The sequence below is a fragment of the Spea bombifrons genome, chromosome 3 (assembly GCF_027358695.1).
Source record: "Spea bombifrons isolate aSpeBom1 chromosome 3, aSpeBom1.2.pri, whole genome shotgun sequence".
In the NCBI taxonomy this organism is placed as follows: domain Eukaryota; kingdom Metazoa; phylum Chordata; class Amphibia; order Anura; family Pelobatidae; genus Spea; species Spea bombifrons.
Window position 1 is genome coordinate 63848130 of NC_071089.1, and position 21095 is coordinate 63869224.

The 21095-nt window shown below is 37.2% G+C and overlaps 1 protein-coding gene across 1 annotated transcript in view; it reads left to right on the forward strand.

Annotated features, from left to right (window-relative positions):
* ATG5 (autophagy related 5) overlaps positions 1–17177 on the forward strand; it is a 60451-nt gene extending 43274 nt beyond the window's left edge. The window contains exons 7-8 of the mRNA XM_053459432.1: positions 2295–2412; positions 15997–17177. Coding sequence (XP_053315407.1) covers positions 2295–2412; positions 15997–16133 — 255 coding nt within the window. The 3' untranslated portion in view covers positions 16134–17177. The remainder of the gene's footprint in view (positions 1–2294; positions 2413–15996) is intronic.
* The last annotated feature ends 3918 nt before the right edge of the window (positions 17178–21095 follow it).

Below are 21095 nucleotides of genomic sequence, written 5' to 3' on the forward strand. Positions count from 1 at the left end.
CTGCGGTCTATGTTTAAACTGACATCTTTGTGAAACCAGGATTTAATGCTGTTTCATTTTTATCTTGAAATTGTAGAATTGTATCATATCTATCAATTCTTCAAAATATTCTTACACATTAAAGGTTGATTTTTGATATTGTTTCTTTTCAATGATTGGCACTTTTGCAGATCTTTGGGCCAGCATGCAGTCCCAGAGTGTTTTCTTTCAAGAATTATACATTGTCTAAGATGTCTTTCTGTAATGTTTCTACCCTTTTCCCTTCCTTGTCTTTTTTTTTCTGGTTATTTGCCAAACAGGGAAGTGATTATCTTATTATCAAGGTGGGGCAAGAAAAAAATAGCTGTAACTGACTTCCCACCTCTAACTCCTCTTTTGTACAACCAAATAATTGGAACTTGGCAAACTTTCACGTTTTTACAAATAATCGTACTGATCCTTTTACTCACTTTTGCACAATGCAAGTCTTAACATTTCAGTAAAGATACGATTGTAAGCTATGCTGGCTTGTGAAGGCTTGTAGAATCTGCAGCCAGGTTCCTAGAATCCTAAGGGCTCTGTGCATCTGATGTCCCCTATGTTCCACTGTTTTGGAGCAAAAAGATCTAATGAGCTCCTTCTCTTTTTCTAATCTCTATGTTGAACAATAAATGGGAATATCAGTACAACATCACGTGCTGGCTGAATCAGTAGCTACTATGAGGAGCAGTGGAGTACAAATATGTATGTGGTTTTATTTTAAATTGCCAGAAGAAAACTTTGGACTAGTGGCTGGAGCAGGGGCCTATAAGGGATTTCAGCATAAGGTCTCCTGTCTGCCACGGTCTGCTTTACATGTCCTACAATATTATAGTAACAAATGAAGTGGGGAAAAAACACATGATATATTACACAGTGTCATGATTTATTCAACAAAAATAAAGCCAAAATTAAGAAGCCCGGTGTGAAAAATACCCTTACTACTTCCATAGGAATTAAGTTGCTAAGTAGCAGACTAATCAAATGCCCTTTATTGATCATCAACAAGTGTGACCGCCTCTATAAAAGCCAGATTAAATAGCCACTCTCTTGTAACCTGTCTGGCTGAATCTCTCTGTCATATTCCTGATGACTCTTAGAAACTGTGAGTACCGGAGTGACTTTTTCCATGGTGATCTGATGAAGCTAGTGGAATGTAATATAGAGTTCCTGTCAGTAGGTTTATGAAACAAAGTAAAACCTAACTTGCTATTCACTCGATATAACTCGATATCTAAAAAATGGATCACATATGCACACCATTTTGGCAGTTATAGAAGCCGTTTGATTTGCTGTAACATGAAAACCTGACATTTCTCGTTTGCTGATATGTTTGGGCATTGTCCAGGAACTTATGTGATACCTGATAAACACTGAAAAACCAGTAAAAACTATTTTACTATTTCCTCTGACATTGACTGCTGTGTGTTTCTCAAAGTCAACAGTCCTTTTGACAAGGGTTTGTATATACAGAGAGGCTTTTGTACTTCTGTCAGACCTTATTCTGCTTGGCGCTTGGCTTGTGATTATTGCACCATCACATTTTCCATTATTGACGCACTTGCTTCTGAGTTTATTAATTTAAAATTATTTCATGAATATAAATAATTTTAAATATATTCTGTGTGTTATTTTGAAACGTTCTGCCGATGAGTGTTCATTTTCTATATTAAGCGGTGACTGGAGTAAACCCTATCGCCCATCTTGTTACAGGATTGTATGAGCAGAAATTAATTAAATATAGTGTGCCCTGCAAATTGTGTGTGTATATATAACCAAAACATGTCAAATTTCATTTTACAGGGGATTTGGTGAATGTATTTCGGGTACGACCACTATTCTGCTCTGTGCATAATACACATAACCCACTCACTGTGCCACATTTCAATAAACACAGGACAAAACAGAAAACTGAAATAATAAATACAAAGGCACTCGTCAATTTTAGAGATTGTCTACAACCTCCAGATTTAAGATGGTGCAATACCATCAACAAGACCATGGCAAATCTTTGGTCATTTCACACTAAAGGAAGGGTGTCTGTCGCACTTTACAATTTATGTGATTTTTTTTTTACTAATTTGATACATTGGCAAAAGCAGAGGAGTACCAAATAATGACTTCCAATGTTTTTCTGTTACTCAAAGTAAAATGTGGCCATTTCCAAAACCATGTATGAGATATAAAATCTCATTTGCAATTTGCTTCTTATTTTCTGAATGGACTTAATTTAAGATGTGGAGTTTTGATGTGGCGTTATTTTTCTTTGAAACCAGACAGTCAGCGACCGCCCCTTTGTGCAGAAGTTATTCCGACCGATTGCTGTGGATGGAAAGCCTCATACGCTCGGGGATGTTATACGAGATATTTGTCCGCAAGCAATCCCATCTGAAGGTATACATTTTTTATATAATTTGTCATATAAATAGATGTTTTTAAATAGGTTATTTTTTGTTGTAACTCTGTCATTAAAATAAAAATAATATTTAAAAAATATATAGCGTGATAGGAGAGGTAGTAGTAGTAGTAGCAGGGTCGGGTTAGATACCAAGGCTTCCTTTTGAAGTTGATTTAATAACATTCACTATGTATTGCGACGCGCTTACTTTTCGAGGTGGGGGTAATGGATGTTTGTGTACAGAGACACCTGCTCCGGGTCTGACATGAGGGAAACCACAGATGCTTAACACATCTTAAGCTCGGTAGACTAAGCAACTTTACAGAAGAAAGCACCGTGCTGGTGGATCAACCTGGGCTTTTCTTGTCAATAGTTGACAGGCTTGAGAGGTGGAGCTACAGCCACAGACAGGTTACCTGCAGATTCAGGTGCATGAAAAGGCAGCTATTATAGCCTTCCCTTTGAAGATTTAAAACAGGGAAGATATTGCTTTTGGCAGATGAAAGAAGTCTTTTATTATCCTCTCTGTTTGAAGATCTCGGTATTATCACCTTCTTTAATTTCTTGGCAGATAGTCCCCTGTCTTACTCTTTCCCCCCCCCCCTTAATCTCTTATATGTTGCTTTTCTTTAGGTAAATACTTATTTGTGATTTTAAAAAAGGGGAGGACTTCAGAGAGAGTTTATATTTAGGAAAAACTTTGGAGATGTCTTTGCTTATAGGTGTTGGTTTAAGATGCAGTTATTGCTGACTAGACTGTATATGTATGTGTATGTATATATACGTATATATATATATATATAAAATTTTTATTTGAGTAACTGTAAGCCTTTGAGAACCATTAATACTATTAATACTACTTTAATAGTATATGATAAAAGTACGAGTAGATTTATTTTGTGACAAAAAATGTCAGAATATTTGCATAAATTCCCTCTGGATTTTTTAATCTTGTAACTCCGTAAAGGTCTGATCTTTAGCATTGCTTTTTAATTTTTCTGGGGCCAAGTTTTAGAATTAATGGCTGAGTAGCCAGGGAAACGATGACCACCACTTTAAAAGCATGCTGAAGTAATACTTATTTAGTCTCTCTTTATGAAAAGAGCACACACTTGAAGAAGAAATTGGTGTAAGAGTTGGAAAAATGTATCATCATGTTTATCCACTTAAAGACTTCTCTTTCCAGTATGATTAAGACAACCAATGGCTTTGTGTGTTTTGATAAAAAATGTTCAAGATAAAACTAAAAAATAATAATAATAATAAATATATATATATATATATATATATATATATATATATATATATATATGAGCAAAATTAATGAAATGCACTACATGTTAAAGACCAATGGATCACGCAGGGATTCATTTAATATAAATGTTGAAAGACTGTGTGCGTATATGATAGCCTAATTAGATGCAATCACAGTCCATTTCCATGTAGCCTCCTGAATTCTGCAGACTTTGGTTTATATTTTAATTGTTGGGTTGATATTTATCATTATTGATCAGTGCACTCCTATAGGAAGCACATTTCAACATCTGAATTTTCTGGTTGCTGTCAAGTTCTCCTTACTGAGAACTTAACTGATGGAACATCACTTTGCTTTGGGAATCACAGGAACTGAATTGAAAAGGTACCATACTGACAAGGTCTGAGAAAAAAATGTTAAAAACTTGCTTTACTCAATGTAAGATATGATATGAAAAAGGACACCTTTTAACACTTTTATCAGTTTCGTGGTGAACATATTTAGTTAAAAATGCTGTATTGTCAACGATTCATATGATCTCAGATGTCATCTGTGATCTTATGCCCCACCTGCACTGGAAGACGATGAAATGAAACAAGTTAAACTGATCAGGGAAGCAGAAAAATTACTACAGTCTTTTAATGTCCAGTCAGTTAACAACAAACACTTGTCCCCTTTAGCAAGAAATGTTCTGCCTTTTAGTTACAGTTGTGATGTTTCAGCAAAATAAGCAATAATGGCGATGGAAAAATACTTATACACCTAGTAGAACAAGTAAACATTGTATTGCTTGGAGCAAAGGATATCACTCATACCTCTCCCAAGTATTTCTGTTTTTGGTGTCTTCGCAACTTTCTCTTGAGTGGAGTAATTAACTTCAGTGAAACTGGCTGGGGTCTGAGGATGGATCAGTTGGCCCTCAGTAAATGATGCGGTTACATGAACATTTTCATCGTCCTGCCTTGTGGAATGACTTGACAAAACAAACACAAATATAAAAATAACAGTATTGCAATATATTTTAGACAAGATGAACTGGCTTTCATCAGCGTCATGCCAGATTTGGCTTTAGAGATAGATTTGCAGGAGTAAAGGTTTAACTGGTCATTTGCAATAAAGTTTTGACTATGGGCACAACCTCTTTCATCTAACAGATCTATTCTAACGCCCTAAGCATTTACTTTACTATACATAAAAAACCTACATCTTCTAATCTTCATAAAATCCAAATGTACACGTTCATAAGAAAAATGTTTGTTACAGTAAATTACATGTAGTAAAAAGCCAATGTATTGACCCTACACAGTCTTTATCAGGGCAGAATTATAAACACAATGGGCCTTTAGAAGATACACATGGATTGGAAGTGTCAGGAACCTTCACCTTAGGTTAGGTGTTTGTGTGCTTACCTGTGTCACCACCAGGAGGTAACCTGGCACCTGTTGCAAGTCCTGCACTGCTATATGCACTCCTGCCTTGCTACAGTGTTCTGTCCTAAGACATACAGCGTGAAGACACTTCTGTCTTCAGGCCACCATTCACCCAGAGGCTTTTGCCCTATGAAATGTTTTTAGCTTTGATGGCTCCAAAGAGGAGGATAAAAGACACACTCCTGAACTGAGTGTTCTGTTTAAATTTTGTTTCCCTTTGCAAATCATGTATGGATTCCGCAGAATTCCCCCTATGCATTCTCTTCTTTCCCCCTTCTCCAGCTTCTAGGTTGGCAGGAGAGATGTTGGAACAGATACATCTCCTGCTTGCCACTGCACACCATGCCACCTCCAGCATTGGCTTGCACAAGAGTTCCAGAGGGATCTAATGAGAACCCTACACAGAAACACATAAAGTGATCCTATTCCTCCTAAAGTGTTTCTTTCATATTTAGGGGCAGCTTTTCATTCTGGCTTCCTGTATCTGCAAGCTGTGGGACTTGACACATTGTTGTTTCCTGATTAGCAGGGAATCCTCAGAAAACGGATGGGGCCTAATCATCTATGCTTAAAGTCCCTCTGCAAGAGCACACTGTCCAACACAACTGCTTTAGGAGCATATGCTATACAATAGGGATTAATCACACTATCTATTACTTACAATATCCCAACCACCTGTGTTTCACATACACCGTAAAATAAGGCTGCATAGAGTCAGGTAGACACACATCTTATACGTTGGGTGTGGGGGAAACTTTAATCTGAGCTGTTGAACAAGTGGACTGTGCTTAGTAGCCTATGAATTAGACAATGCATTCTGCAAGTTGTCAAGGAGGATGCAAGATCTACCTTTTTGTGGAAGAAAAGCAAGGTTGGTAGATGTCTTGGCTTGTAAAAGAAGTTATATTTTGGGTGTGGCTTACAAAAGAAAGCTGTTCCTGATATTTACATCTTGTAGAAAATAGTGCCGTGTGATGTTGCGTGTGAGAATAAGATCAATGTTAAATAATGATAGTATGTGAAACAAGATGCTGGAGTAAAAGCAGTTTTAGGTAACATGCATGCAAATTTTTAAGCTGGTCTGACTTCTTAGGAGCCATTAAATAATATACCTGGATTTCCATTAATACAAAACTCAAAACATTAGGAGCCCCAATGTATTGACCAATCATTTTTTGAGGAGGTAGCTGTTTCTCTAGTGTGACTAGGAGGTTTTTGGTTATCCACGATAAGCAATTCTGGCATACAGCTTGAAAAAGTGGCATTGCCACCATAACCATCAATGGAATGGTTCAGTGCGTAGGACTGACTGGTAGCTGTGGCAATAAGAGCACTTTCCAAACACTGCACTAGACTCATTTTTGTGTATAAGCCCTTTAGTTGCAGAATTTGCATGTGAATGCCGAGACTCCAGATGAATCAGTCACCTCTTATATAAGATCTTCACCCAGTTCACACCCATACTTTTAGCCGAATATTGGTCCTAGGCGTGACTCCATGATTATCTACAGCTTGAAGACTCTAGATCAGTCTAGATTATTTTAAGTGTCAATGCAATGGATGCAAAATTCTATGGCATTTTTTTCTTTTCTTTTCTTATTTTGTCTATACTGCTGTTAAAAATGGATCACTTTATCTCCTTACACTAATCTCTCTACTGTTGTACAGAATATCGATGAACAATGCCCTCTTTTGTACAGACACAATTATTAAGACAATAATTTGACTGAATGTGCAAGTCTCAGAAGTCTGAGAGGAAATTGACCCCGAGTGTCTTACCTTTAGACTAGAGTTAATAGGACAAAAAGACACCGTCTGTAATCCAGACCTCACCTGAGCTGGTTTCTGTTGATGATCATCAGACAGCTAGCTAAAATTCCAGAAATATTTGATCTTTTCCCTACTATCTCAAGACCCATTTTACTTCTTGCAGTTGATGCTTTGTCATAAGTAAATATGATGAATTTTGTAGCACTTTAGGCATTTGAATCAGTGTAGTATGTTGCAAATGTATATGCTGTGATCAGTTTTTGCAAATGTAGTTTTTCTCCAGTGTCATTCATTCAAAATAGTTGTTTTTTTTGCTTTAGAAGGTCCTATCTGTAGATTCTCAAACAGTCTGGTTACCTATTACAAAGGGAATGATGGTGCCTGCATATGATATGGTGTGATAAGAAAGCCATATTCTGCTTCATGCATTGCAAAATACCCAAAAAGAAAAGTACATTGATATTTTAATATGTGTCAGAGTGATGTAGATGACCTCAATTACTGCAAGAATGATGATATCTAAAGTACTTTCCAGCTGCACTAAACCTAGAATAAAGTCCTTAATGTGGATATCCTGCCACTTTATGCTACTTTTTTCACTAATGAAAAGTTCTTCATCAGGAGGTTAATGGCATATTATATTTTTTTTATTTTATGGCTATAGGTGTTATCTCTATAATAGGACAGACGTGGGTAACCAACTAAGTAACACAGTATTTGGTAGTGAATGGCTTCAGAAGGGACTATTGTAATCCCAGAGAATATCATTTGTAATGGATGTTTACATCCTAGACCGCTTCCGTGTCTCGCAGCTCTGCTTCTTCCCTAGCATCATCATCTTTATCTTTTTGTTGTTCTCTATTCCCGCTTTTGTCTTTTTTCTTCGTCCGCCTCTCCGCAGAAGTGACCTCTGAGTGAACTTCCGTAAAATGGCGGCGCTTCAGGTGGCATCGGGGGAGAGGATGTCACTAGAAGCGCCAACATTTTTGCGGTACTTCATGGGAAGTTATCTTAGGGCAAATTTGCGGAGCTTCCACACACACCCTGTCTCCCGATCCTCCAGTTGGGAAAGAGGATGTCACCGGAAGCTCCACTACCTTACTGGGAGGACATTTGCATGGACGAAGATAGAAGAATAAGAAGATGAAAAAGATGCTAGAGAAGAAACAGAGCTGCCAGTGGTCTGTACAGAAAGTAGGGAGACATTCAACGAGTGTGAAAGAGAGAATGAATGAGAATGAAGATGTACTTAATAGACTAAAAGGCAGTACTGTTGTTTACACTAACAGGGATACCATATTGACTGATGATGAGCGGGAAAAGGCTATTTAACCAGTGGTTATCACATATACGGGGGTTGGGTTCTTATTCTGACATTATCTGTTCTGGTCTACCCTTGCCTCCCACCCTGAGCTTCTCCACTTCTTGGAGAACGAGTACTCTGGGGAAATATACCTGGGAAGTTCCCATATATGTTTACCCTATTTCATACACTTCTTGTGTATTGTGTAGTTGTGATAATTGATGGCTGCCTGTGCTCAAGCACTTGATGCTATCTTGCTTGCAATACATTTTCTTATAACAGCTAGGTTCAGGCCTGTCTGTGCCATCTCCATATACTCGTGTTAAACAGGCAAGAGTGCCAAAACGGAAATAGGCTTAGTATCTGCGCTTAGCGTTTCTAATATAACATAACAGAGATTAATGGAAGGTAATATCATTTTAGTTAAATGCAGTAATAAAATAGCCATGTTGTTTTACTTTGAATGAGTTGTAAGGCCTATACACTTTTACAGCTACATGTAGCTTAGCGCTTATGTGTAGTGTCATACAATACACCCAGATAATAGGCTGGTTTGCCAGGGAGAACAAAAAATGTTCAGTATCTCTTTATTGTGTAAGCATCAAGCAACCTAATTTACACAACACACATTTATGATATCCACCCCAAGAGCCATACATTCTTAGTTTACCTATAACCATGCACACTTACCCAATGCTGAATGCTGGCATTGTGTTTTCTGTGCCATTCAATTGCCCCGCAATAGAGCCTGACACTGAGATTATCATTGTCTGGGACATATCAATTATGCATGCTAGCAATCAGGTGAGGCTTCCAGCATACTTAAAAACATGTATCGATTGACTGAGAAGGACTTTTATATTTCAAAAAGATAATCTGATCCCAAATGACATGTCGATTCAGGGAAAATATGTGTTTGTTTGTTTTTTAAAAAAGGGATAGTATATATTGTATTGCTTCCCATGTATTAATAGTTAGGAACTATTTTCTATATAAAAAAAAAAGTTTGAATGCTTCTAAAATATTTTCTCCACTGCCATCTTGATGTATTTATTTGGATTCCCCTGCCATTCGTTTTTTAAATTTCCAGAATAGACATCCGTGATCTATCCACAATCTATATATTTGTCGAAGTGACACCAAATCACTCTAATTTCTATATGAAGTATGAATGTAGATCATATGCACTAAATGAGCAAAGCTAAATAAAATTAATTGTGTGTGGAAGGAATTGGACACATTATATGAAGTTTTCCAGAAGCAATATTTGTATGACGTTTGTATAATCACTTGCTAGTAATTACTAATTACTTTTCCCGAAAACATCTTAAAAAAAAAAACAAAAAAAAAAACGTTTCCATGGAACCTTTGATAATGAAAGCATAACCGCAAGAAAGCAGAAGTTGGAATTTGTACCGAATAATAATTGTTAATTCTGTCAGCAAATAAATAGACATTATTTTGTCTCCTCTAAAATAAAATAAAATGAAAGGCTGTGGTGTGTTTGTGGATGCCAGGGGTGTAAGTAATCACAGTCTTCACACGCATTCTTGCAGGAGTTATGTTCCTATTTTAAAAACATTATGTAAATACATTTTTTTTCCACACTGTGAAGAAGCATCCGTCTGGTGTGTGCCGACAGACTAAAATATCCCTATAGATATTTTGGGGGGTTTTCTTTATATGAATATATGAGGCTTTGACTACATAGGGACCAAGTGCACATAGAATGCTCCCATACTGCTTTGTGAAACTCACTACTCTACTCCCATCTTGGACATTATTTCCACACACTATTTGCACAGAGTCATTGTGACTTCAATTAAGCGGTGTATATGCTATATGCATGATGGTTCGTGTATGTGATGCATGTAAGCTTGACTTCTCAGGAAAATTGAGCCCACACCATCAGATGCTTCGTTGAGTCATTCACCCATGGCTAAATTATGGGAGTGTGTCACCCCGTTCTAGATTGTTCAATAAGGGAACCTTTTCTTTAACAGAAAAAAAACATTTCTTCATCTTGAACTCATGGACATCAACATAATTTATATGCACGTCAACATATGCAGAGATCCATAAACTTGTTTGGCCAGTAACTCGCCATATGATTTTATTACAATAAGTGTTGTGCATACATTGTCCAGATTCCGTATATGAAATCCAGACAGCCTGTTGGGGAATGTTATATTATTTCAGGGTTTTCTCTTTGTACCCTGGAATTGTATTTTTAAATATTTTTTTTTCTCTCAAATGACATAAGGCCAACCAGAAACAGAAGTTAAAAGACAAAGTCGAATATGTTTTCAATGAAAATATACCTTGAAATATCTTTTTAAGACTGGTTTGTTTTAGACTTACAACTAAACGCTGAAAATTGGCTTCCAATTTAGTAAAGTTGCTGTACTCCGCGAATGCCTTTCTGCCCCCATCCTACACAGTAGGATAGCCTGGCTAATGTATAAGACATGACACCACATAATCCAGACATTTATCTTTTATAACTCGTGTGTACAAACAAGGCAATGATTAAATGATCCTGCAAAATAGATTGCATTAGGGAAAAAGCTAACAGAAAGAAGCGAAAGGAGCAGGTATCTTCCTTTGACCTTTCTATCTTATTTACTTGCGTGATCACAGCTAATGGAATTTAATGGAGGACTCCATTGGCCTTGCCCTCGTAGTCAAGTTATTTTCAGAAGCTCTGAGAATGGGTTCAGTTGAAAATGATACCTAATCCATCTTCATTTTACACCTAATTTTCTACATCCTGAAAAGTCTTTTTAAGTGCGGCTTTTGGTGATGGCATCTGATGTAGCTTATGAGATGGCTCTGTATCCCGTTTTCAAAATGTCTCTCTCTCTTTATCTCAAAATAAATCCCAAACTGAAGAGTAGACTGAAGGATCGTGTTTATTACGTGCAATTCTGGGTTCACGTTCTTAATGTGGACACATCAGTGGGAATATACAAGCAGAATCGCAACCGAAACTGCAGTGAAAGTTATAGAATAAGAAAGCAAGATGACATCTTGAAAATGGAAAGGAATATGTTGAACACAAGGGAGTTCACCTAAGAAAAGACCATTTGGAGCAGATGTAGATGACTTTTTCATCAAACCAGCTGAAGCGGTAATTCGAGTATTTTTCACAGTATGACCTGCAGTGAGCAAAATGCCCAAACTGGCTTTAGAAACGTTTTATAAAACACATATACTAGAGATTTGGGGAAGGGTGGTTGTTTCTGTTCTGCTAGAAATGCAACATTATTTGTTCATAGAGAACAATGTAACTATTCACTATTAAGCAAGGGGGACTTTTAGGTTTATCATCTGACAGGATATGTTTGTAAGTGTTTGTATCAAGACCTAACACCATAATGGTTTTTATAGAACAAAATTAAGATTCATGAGCTCTTTTTTAACTCTTATATCCAATCTTTTCTTCTCTGTGTTTTCATTTACCTAGCACAGATAGTGTACTAGTATTTCAATGCAAAAAAAGTGAAATGAAAACTGAACTTTTCTCATACATGCATCGCTTTTGCATTGGGGGGGGCATCCTCCCAAACGACATCAGTTTAGGAAAAGTATCACATCCTGACAGCGAAGACACGTTTAAGTAAACATTTGAGGTGCTTTGGCACTCCGCTGGGATACTATGCTCCCATAGTTTAAGACTGGAGCCTAAAATCCCTCTTCATTTCATTGTTTACATTTTTTTACTGCTCCATCAGTGCCGTACTCTTAAGATTAAAATCTCGGTCCCTAGAAAACTATTTCTGTTTTAAGATTAATTACCCTTTTAAAATCAATACTCGAGGGTTATTCCATTGACTTTATCCTGACTTACTCTAACCCTCTTTGACCTGACCTCACTGACTATTGTTGCCAGGCCCCGGAGAAATCTTTCGGCATGATGTATAAACTGTAGATATCAGCCTGTTGTTTTTGTCTGTGATTAATTCAGCTGAGCACATTTTACTCATTAACATTGTGAGCTTAAGGAATTTCTCAGATGGAAGTTAAAACCCAGTGAAGAGTTTCTGGTGTGATGTTCCAGGGCTACAAGCCCCCACCGGTTTTGTTTTAATATCGTAGATTGTTGTAGCCCAATTATGGGTATACAGGTCCTAGATCTATGACTGTGCGGATCTTACCGAACGTTTCCTTCTCACAACATTTATTTATTTTTAAGCTTTTTTTTTGCACACCCCCACATTACTACTTCACCGAATCGTCTTACTTCCCAGAACCAAGCAGTGTGTCTTCCCGAACTTTACTTAAATTCCCCTCCCATGCTGTAAACCTAATACTGCGCCATCTCATGTGTATGACTCAATTCTAAATAGAAACTGTAGTCCCTTTTCTGCAGAATTGATTTTTAATGTTGTTTATTACCTTCACCCACTTAAGTGGAAAAAGTAGATACAGTAATGTATATTTCGTTGGCTCTCAGTGTAGCCTGCTTAAGTGTATATCTCCCAATCTTCTTCACCGAGGCTTACTCCTCCTCGATAAATCTACTGTTTACCGAGATTGTGTCTATTCACCAGAGGGAGTTGCCGGGAGGGTTTTAACTTTTTCCCTTCACGTTATGAAGATCCAACCCCAGTAAGAGCAACTTGGCTTCCCTGTATAATGCATAGTTTGTGATATTTGTTCAGTGTGCTCTCAGCCATTAAATAATGCATAATACAGGGCCAATGCAGCCCTTCTTACTAGAGAAATTTGCTAGTGATGGCCCTTTGTAAAGAACGAGGAAGTGGTCTTCTGTCAATTGTCCTGCCCCTCTTCATTTAGTGAGTAAATATCAGAGTGTCTGACTGGGTGATTAAAACCGAGCCATTCTATTATTTTATTATGATAAGGAGTCAGGGTGATTGTCAAATAGATTAAGCTAAGATCACAAAACTAGAACGCATACAAGAGACTAATATGCAGCTGCAAGGACTAGAACTGCTTAAAAAAAAGAAAAGAAACAGCACAATACTATTGAAAACGTATTTTTAGTCTGTTACTAGTAATAACAAAAATAGTGGGAGTTCCTCTTTCAACCTGGCTGAAAAGTGTGTGCCAAACTGGCGCTGCCTTTCAATTCTGTACTGTTTGTGACCTCTGTGTAGTTACGAGCTCTATGTAGAATGTGGTATTGCAGGTTCGAATCTCCTCAGCCACTCTTTGAACTCATCGTTGAGTCCAAATAAGACTTGAAAGGCCTCTGGCGTGTTTTAGCACTATGGCATCCGTCTATGAACATACTCTGAGTAAATGGAATCGTAGCTAAAGAGCTGATTACGCTGCAGGCTTTCCTAGCTCCTCTGCACTGACCTGGTGACAGGGTTCCCGTATTGTTACAGCCTTGTGGAAAATATGGCTCAGGACTGTACATTTGTAATATGAGATATGCACTTTGTATTGCTCCGTTTGCGTCCATGCGTACTCACAGTTGGTCAGCTATGGTGCTGACTTGGTGAAAGTTGAGAGGGTCTAACCAAAGACGCATAATGCCCTTTAATTTATTTCAGAGGGAGCGCCTTCACGCTGTTTTTAGGGTTCTTGTTTGTCTCGGGTCATTTTTATCTATAAAAGATACTATTTCATATTATGTAAACCTTTGTTTTAACGTAGAGCGTCTAAGATACATTTGCAGGTTAATGGTAATTGGTAAATATGGCATTGGTAGATTTTGCCTGCGGATGTTTAGAAGATGTTTGCATGAAAAGAGCCTTTCTGTATAGGGGCTACTCATTACATCAAGTATTATCACTTTCCCTTTGCATGCCTTCAAAAATGTAGACTGTCAAACCTACACTTGGAATGCCTGCTAATAAAACCAGGCAGACTGTATATAACTAGTTCAGAGGGGCTATGGCGCAGGAGTCTACTTATTTTAACGACAGATGTAATCATTACCATATTTTACCCCTGCAGTGTCCTTTTCTTCAATGTACTTTCCTTTTCTGCCTATTTCACCTCAGTTTTATTTTTCCAAGTAACCCAAAATCATGAACCATGGTTATCTTCATTTTGTAATTTTTATATATGTGGATAGTCCATTTGTTTTTTTTTTATTTTTTTTGTCAGTGTGTGCACACTTTTTCATCCTGTGATGGTTAAATGCATTGTTTCACTTGTAGTCAATATGCAGACAGCCACACGGAGCCTCTCAGGTTCATCCTATCACAGTCCTGGATGCTACTGAAGATCCCAAAGCCATTTTACAGTTATTATAGAATCTTGGAGGTTTTATTCAATTGACTCGCTTCACTTGCTTGTAAGAACAGAGTCAAAAAATTTAAAACCGAACCAAATATATAACCACACATTTCTATATATATATATACATCCATTTAACAAAGTGTCATTATCAACAATTTACACTATGTAATATAGTAATTTAAAAAAATGTCAAAACATGTTTTTTATTTTATTTTAACAATGTATGCAAACATAAAAGCCAGCGGCAGCAATGGTCATTGACTTAAGCTATAAAAGATGAACTCATCGCCTTCATACATTCTCAATTATTCATCCCCAGTTAGTCCCTATTAAAGCACAAGTAAGTGGAGAGACATTCTGGACTGTTTGGTTAAAAGGGCTTCAGATTGGAGCTGAGTCACTCTGTCTGCCCAAAACTGCAAGGAATGCTTTTTTTAAGGAGCCATCTCTCACACGCGTTTATACGCTAACGCCATAAATCACATTCAGTATTAAGAAACGTTGCTTGTGCTCTAGCTCTCATGCAATTAAAGATTCATACTAAAAACCTTAATGGACACGACACAAGAAACTAGACTACCCAAAAATGTATAATTCACATTCCATGAGGCAGACAGTGTGTGCACCACAGTTTAAAAATGTTTAAATCACTTAAAATGCATTATCTGATAATCAGTTGTGGTTTGTAACAAGCATTGTCAGACAAGCATATATTTTATTTTTATCCCACGTTCCTTGTTGGGACAATAGTAAGTGGCCTATAGAAACTGGTTCTGGAATGGCCTTTGTTGTACATAAAAAAGGTAAACACATCGAATCCTGTATGATACCAATAAAAATATTTATGGAAGTTGAGTGTTTTATTTCTACTTTGTTTTTTGTTAAGAACTTCAAATCTATCCTATCCTATTATTTCATATACTTCCTTTAGTAGCTAAGATCTGTCCACTCCTGATTGTGTCCTAAAACATTTGGAATAAGAAGAGAGAGAGAATTTGTCCTGTGAATTTTCCATATTCTTTGGAATAGCTAGGTCTTATTTTTGTTTTCTTTTATAAAACAATGTTTCCTCCACTGTTATTCTGGCACTCTAGTACACTGTACATGTATTTGCTACAAAGTTCTTGCAGCGTAACTATTAAGGCTGACCTAGCCACAATGACAAGAACGATCCTTGTGGTGAGCCATATTCAGTGCAACCTAATTTTAATGACAGGAGTTATAAGGGATAAAATCTCTGCTTACCTGGGGGCCACAAAATATATCGGGCTTGCCCAGAAAACCATGTGATGTATAGCAAAGCAGCATACTGGGATTAACTCACTGGGAGTTTTCATTTAAGTGGAATCAACTAGTAGGGAGGATACAGGCACTATTAGCGATGGGCTAGCTGGCCAGGGATGAGCTGGACTTGCCAACAGCATAAGGAAAGTCCACACAAGCTTATAGATGAATCCTCATGAGGATCAAATTCATAAAAGGAGGAGCTAGAGCTGGCTCAGCCTTATGTATAAAATGTACTGAGACATATTAGTACCTGAAATGTATGACTTTCTTTCCCAGACTTATTTATTAATAAGGTCTTTGTTTTGCTTGTAACCAGATGGCGAGAAGAAGTATCAAGTATTGATTCACGGCATAGAACCAATGTTGGAGTCGCCATTACAGTGGCTCAGTGAGCACCTCAGCTACCCTGACAATTTCCTTCACATAAGTATCATCCCACAGCCCACAGACTGAAGAATGAAGTGACCAAGTCAGACACCGGAACTTGGACTGGATCTTCAAAGGTGGTGGCAAAACTCGTTTGGAAGCTTAGAGACCCAAAGAAAAAGAAGACAGTTTGCCCTTGGGAAAAGTGTCTCTTTCGCTTTTCTGTTCCTCTGCATCACGAGCTTCGGTGTAGAAGTAAGGTCCTCAGGTGGCCACCTGCTGTATTGTAACGCAGCAAATACCCGGATAATCAGTGACAATATGTGCCTCTCACTTCCCAATTTGCACTAGCAGGTGTACTAAAATACCTTCACTCTATTTTGCATTGAAGGAACTGAACTTTAAACAAAAGATGATGAAAACGACAAAGGAATTGATCCAGTGGTTTCAGTTGAATCATGGGTACACGCCAGCCAAGGTCCAAGTTAGTGTATAATGCTTCCACCAGGTTTGAAAAAGGCATACCATGTAGATGAATTCTGTTAACACTGACTGTCTTTTTGTTTACAATGTGCTGGTTCTGACAGTGAAAGTTGAGCACAGAAAGATGGACATTGTACTGTTAATGCGATCTCTCTCATGGCACTTGTCTAAAAAGAGGAACAAAGCATTCATTTGATCACATCTATATGAGGCATTTTTGTGGAAAAGCTTTTCAGAGAAAACATGTTTGATCTAGAAAGTAAAACTACTAGGGGGTACATTACAAGTTTCTGAAATCTCAGACATGTAATTCTTTAAATATTTAAAGATGTCTTTTTTTTCAGTAAAAGGTGAATGCAAAGATCCATTTTCTGCACAAAATCTGCACAGTTAACCGAACACATGCATTTTTTTTTAAATAATGTCCTTTATTTTTTGGTGTTATTTGAAATATTTTACATTTAATGTTTCTGTACATAATCAACTTAAAAAAAACTGCCTAATTAAGTAACTATACGGCGCTGATTTTTTTCCCCCTTTCTGAAAGTGGATCTGTCACTTTTGTTAAATTCTGCCTTTTACAGTTTTATATACTATTTAAACATAGTGTTTACAGATTCAAATAAACCATTAAAAACATACTGTATAGTGGAAGCAATCATCTCAACTTCTTGTTCTCTGGATCTGCATGAATACCACCTTGCTAACTTGCTGATTGTTATTTATTGGTTGGTTCAAGCATTCTTAAATACATACGCAGGAAATAGATTGGATACTGCCACCCCCGCCACAGGCTACCACCAATCATAGCTTCCATGAGATACATTTCAAAAAGATGTCTCCAAGTCTTACACTGATTGACCAACAAAAGCACAAGTTATAGGTAGCATAAATACCATATTTGCTTGATAATAAGACTCACACCCTAACTCACTCTCTCATGCTGATGCTCTCATTCACTCTCTCACGCTCTCTTGCTTATTGTCTCCTACCTTCTGTGTCCTTGTCTGTCTTCTCTTGCCTCTTGTTTTTTGTTCACTTCTCCCCGGTATCACCTCCTGTTCTCCGGGTACTTCCACAAAAGGGCAGAGCTCCCGCACACACACTCTTCCTCAGTTGGAGGCATGGGGGGTGAGGCTGTCCTCCTGGGGCGCCCCGTGGCTCCAAATCGGGGGGGGGGGGGGTGCGTGGAGGCTCCACCCTTTTGAGAAAGCCCCCGGATAACCGAGCTGGTACCAGAGAGAATTGAATGAAGAAAGAAGACAGAAGAACAAGACAGAGGCAAGAGAAGAAGCAGAGCTGTGGAAAAGGATACAAGGACTCCGAACCGGTCAGTGGAGAAGGAGACATTGACAGAGACAGTAAATGAGAAATTTTAGAGTGAGTGAGAGGATCGTCTTATATTCATGCCTTTTCTTTCATCAAGAGACAAAATTTGAGAAGTCATCTTATAATCAGGGTTTTCTTATAATCAAGCGAATATGGTAATTGAATATAGTAAAGCTAGAAGCGGTGACGGCAACATTAATGCTTTCAATCTTTAAATATGCTTCGCGTTTAGTGTGAACCAATATACACCTTATACTATAGAGGTGATGCATGTAAGTGTTGCACTAACAAATATTGCTGTTTGACACAATTGGAATGATTGCTGCCAGAGAAAAATCCCCAATACAACAGATAAACAGTATAAAATATTTAAGAATTTTGGATTTGAACAAAAGTTTTTTCTGATTACGTTTTTGAGTTTTAACTATGCTCATCCCTATTGTGATGGTGTGTAGTTAAGGTATGGGATTAAAAAAAGTTGAGACTGTGGTCCTGATACAAGTCCCTTAAAGACACGTTTATGCAGATCTTATGATTCAAATGTACTGATTAGGTAGTGAGTGATGAATATGTATTCCCTAGCTAATCCTTACATACTACCAACAGCAATATGACTTGTCTTTCTAAAGAAGATTATAATCCCTCAGTGATCTCTGTGCCTTTATATGTGTACACGTTATTAAAATCAGAATGATAATGATAAATGATATATATATGTAAAGCGCTGCAGAGGATGTTTGGCACCATATAAATCAATAAATAATAACCCGCGGTTAACAAATGTACATTTGGAGGTGTCTGACATCGCACAATATTATGGTATAAATATTCTAAACTATTATTGTGCTATAACTTGTTATAAAACACTGCTAATTGTGTATAAAAACTGATTTCAGTGCAAAATTGTGAAAGCGATGTTACCACCAAAACAATGAAATACTTGTTTCTGGACTGTTCCATTGGTGGAAGACCACATTTGACTTTGGTTTATTATTCATTTTTATAAACGACAAAAGAGCAGTAGAGAGTTTTGAGACGTCCCCCTCTTCAATCTAATGACATCCATTTTATTTCCATGCAGTGTATGAATAAATTAAACACACCTCTGTTTTTTTATCTTGTTTTGTTCAAAAGTAACTTAAAGTCTAGACTTGTAACCTAAGACAATATGGCTTAAATTTGTGGTATCCAACCCTACCTTCCACTTTTTTTTTTCGATTTACATGTAACCAAAAACTAGAATTCTGGATCAATGAGAAATCTGTATTGTCCAGTAAACCTCTTTGCAGCTGTCAAAACAGTGCTCACTTCTCCGTTTTCTTCCCCCTGCATAACCACCTCAATGTCTCAGAGATGAGTGATCATGTATGTGACTCATTGCACAACCCTGTCTGGAGAGTTGAAGATTTTACCATGCTGGCTTCACTATGTCTTTTGAAGGGCCAAACAAATTGAGCTTCTCCTTCAGAGGGGCCAAGCTGGTCCTGTAAAAGGCCTAGCTTAGCCCTTCTTACACGAGAAGCTCGCTGTGGTGGGTCCTTCAAAAAGCGTAGTGAAGTCGGTGAGTTAAAGTGTTCAGCTTACTTACACATTCTTAAGGCTACTGAATAGACTCAAGAGTGTTCAGGTGACAAGTCCTTCAATTTTCTCTTCTCTAAACTTTAAAAGACAATCAATTTCAAAGTCAGGAAATCATAAGGAAAGTGCAAAATTCTTATCTGCAGCATAATGTTTCCGAAGCCATTTGCTGCTAATCCTGGGTGACTCCAATTCTGGTGAGAGGGGCGAGTGTAGAACTGTATAGTCTCAAAACTGACATGTTGCTAGAGTGGTCTGTTACAATCCAATGTAAACATTTGGCTTACAGCTTATTGTAATGAGTCTTGAGTTTGTTGGGTACTGACACCGACGCAACTAATTAGTTCAGCACAATGCGTTGATCATAGACGTGCTCCATGGCGTTTTCCTAATGCCACATGTAGCTTTTGACAAGCTGGGAATTCTTTATTTAGCCAGGACTGCCAAATGTTTATAACGTTTTTGAAGCCAACTTTGTGAAGAGGTTCTTCCCTGTCCATCTCCATCTTCTCTGGGGCCAGCACAGTTACATTCTTGCTTGCAGCAATGTGAGCAAGCAATTAACAAAACTCTGGCTAATCCTTTAGACACAAATACTTCTTTCTTTGGGGTTAGGGGTTAATTTCATTTCAGTATGATGCTTCAAAATTACCATAACATTTGGTCTGGTCTAGAGACATACATATTACCTGTAAGCAAAATATTAACCACAAATCGTTTGTGTCACCAATGCTTGCTTTCATTGCAGAGCACAGTGCTTCTCATGAAACGTGTAACCCAATAGTTGTCTTGCAAAATATTGTTGCCCCTGGAAAACAAAATGCAGACAAAATGTGCAAAATAATGTAAATAATGGTGGCAAGTATCATTGCATATAGTGGTATATAATACATAAAGGAGATTCACTAGAGATTTCACAGAAATGCACTAGACTATGCATTTCTAAATTTGTTTTGCAATAAATGATATATTTTGTAACTAATATAAAATGAGATATTATATATATATATATATATATATTATATATACACTATATGTTTGTATATATATATATATATATATATATATATATATATATATATATACACACACACACACAATACATTGATATCCTGTAGCATTTTATTTTAATTCTTGTTTTGAAGAATTTATATTTGTAAAGGTTAATACAGTGAGGCAATTTAAACATACAGGAATAAGATTGCTTAATAAAAGGCAAGGCAGAGGAACAAGTAACATGTGTTGGTTTTTTTTTTGGTTTTTTTTTTTACAGCAGTAAGAATGGATAGAATAGATGGTCAACTGGTTCTTATCTGCTGTCAAATTCTACATTTCTGCATTTAAGAACCTTGCTTTATGAGACATTTAAAATGCTTTGCAACGTAAATTGCCTAAGACCAGAGTGTTAGGTGAGTTATTTAAATCTTTAGGTGCAAGTAGTTGTCTCTAATTTTAAACAACTGAAAAATTCTTGAATGCATTTTGTTGTTCTCGTTCTTTAGGCTGATGACCACTACATTTTGTTTTGTTCGTTTACCGTGAATATCTGGCTACTTCTGTGGTTTTGACTGTGACTTCTTGTTGAAAGGGAATGATTTTGCTGATATGTTCTAAAAGTATAATTACTAATCTAAAAGTAAGATTTTTCACATTTTGAGA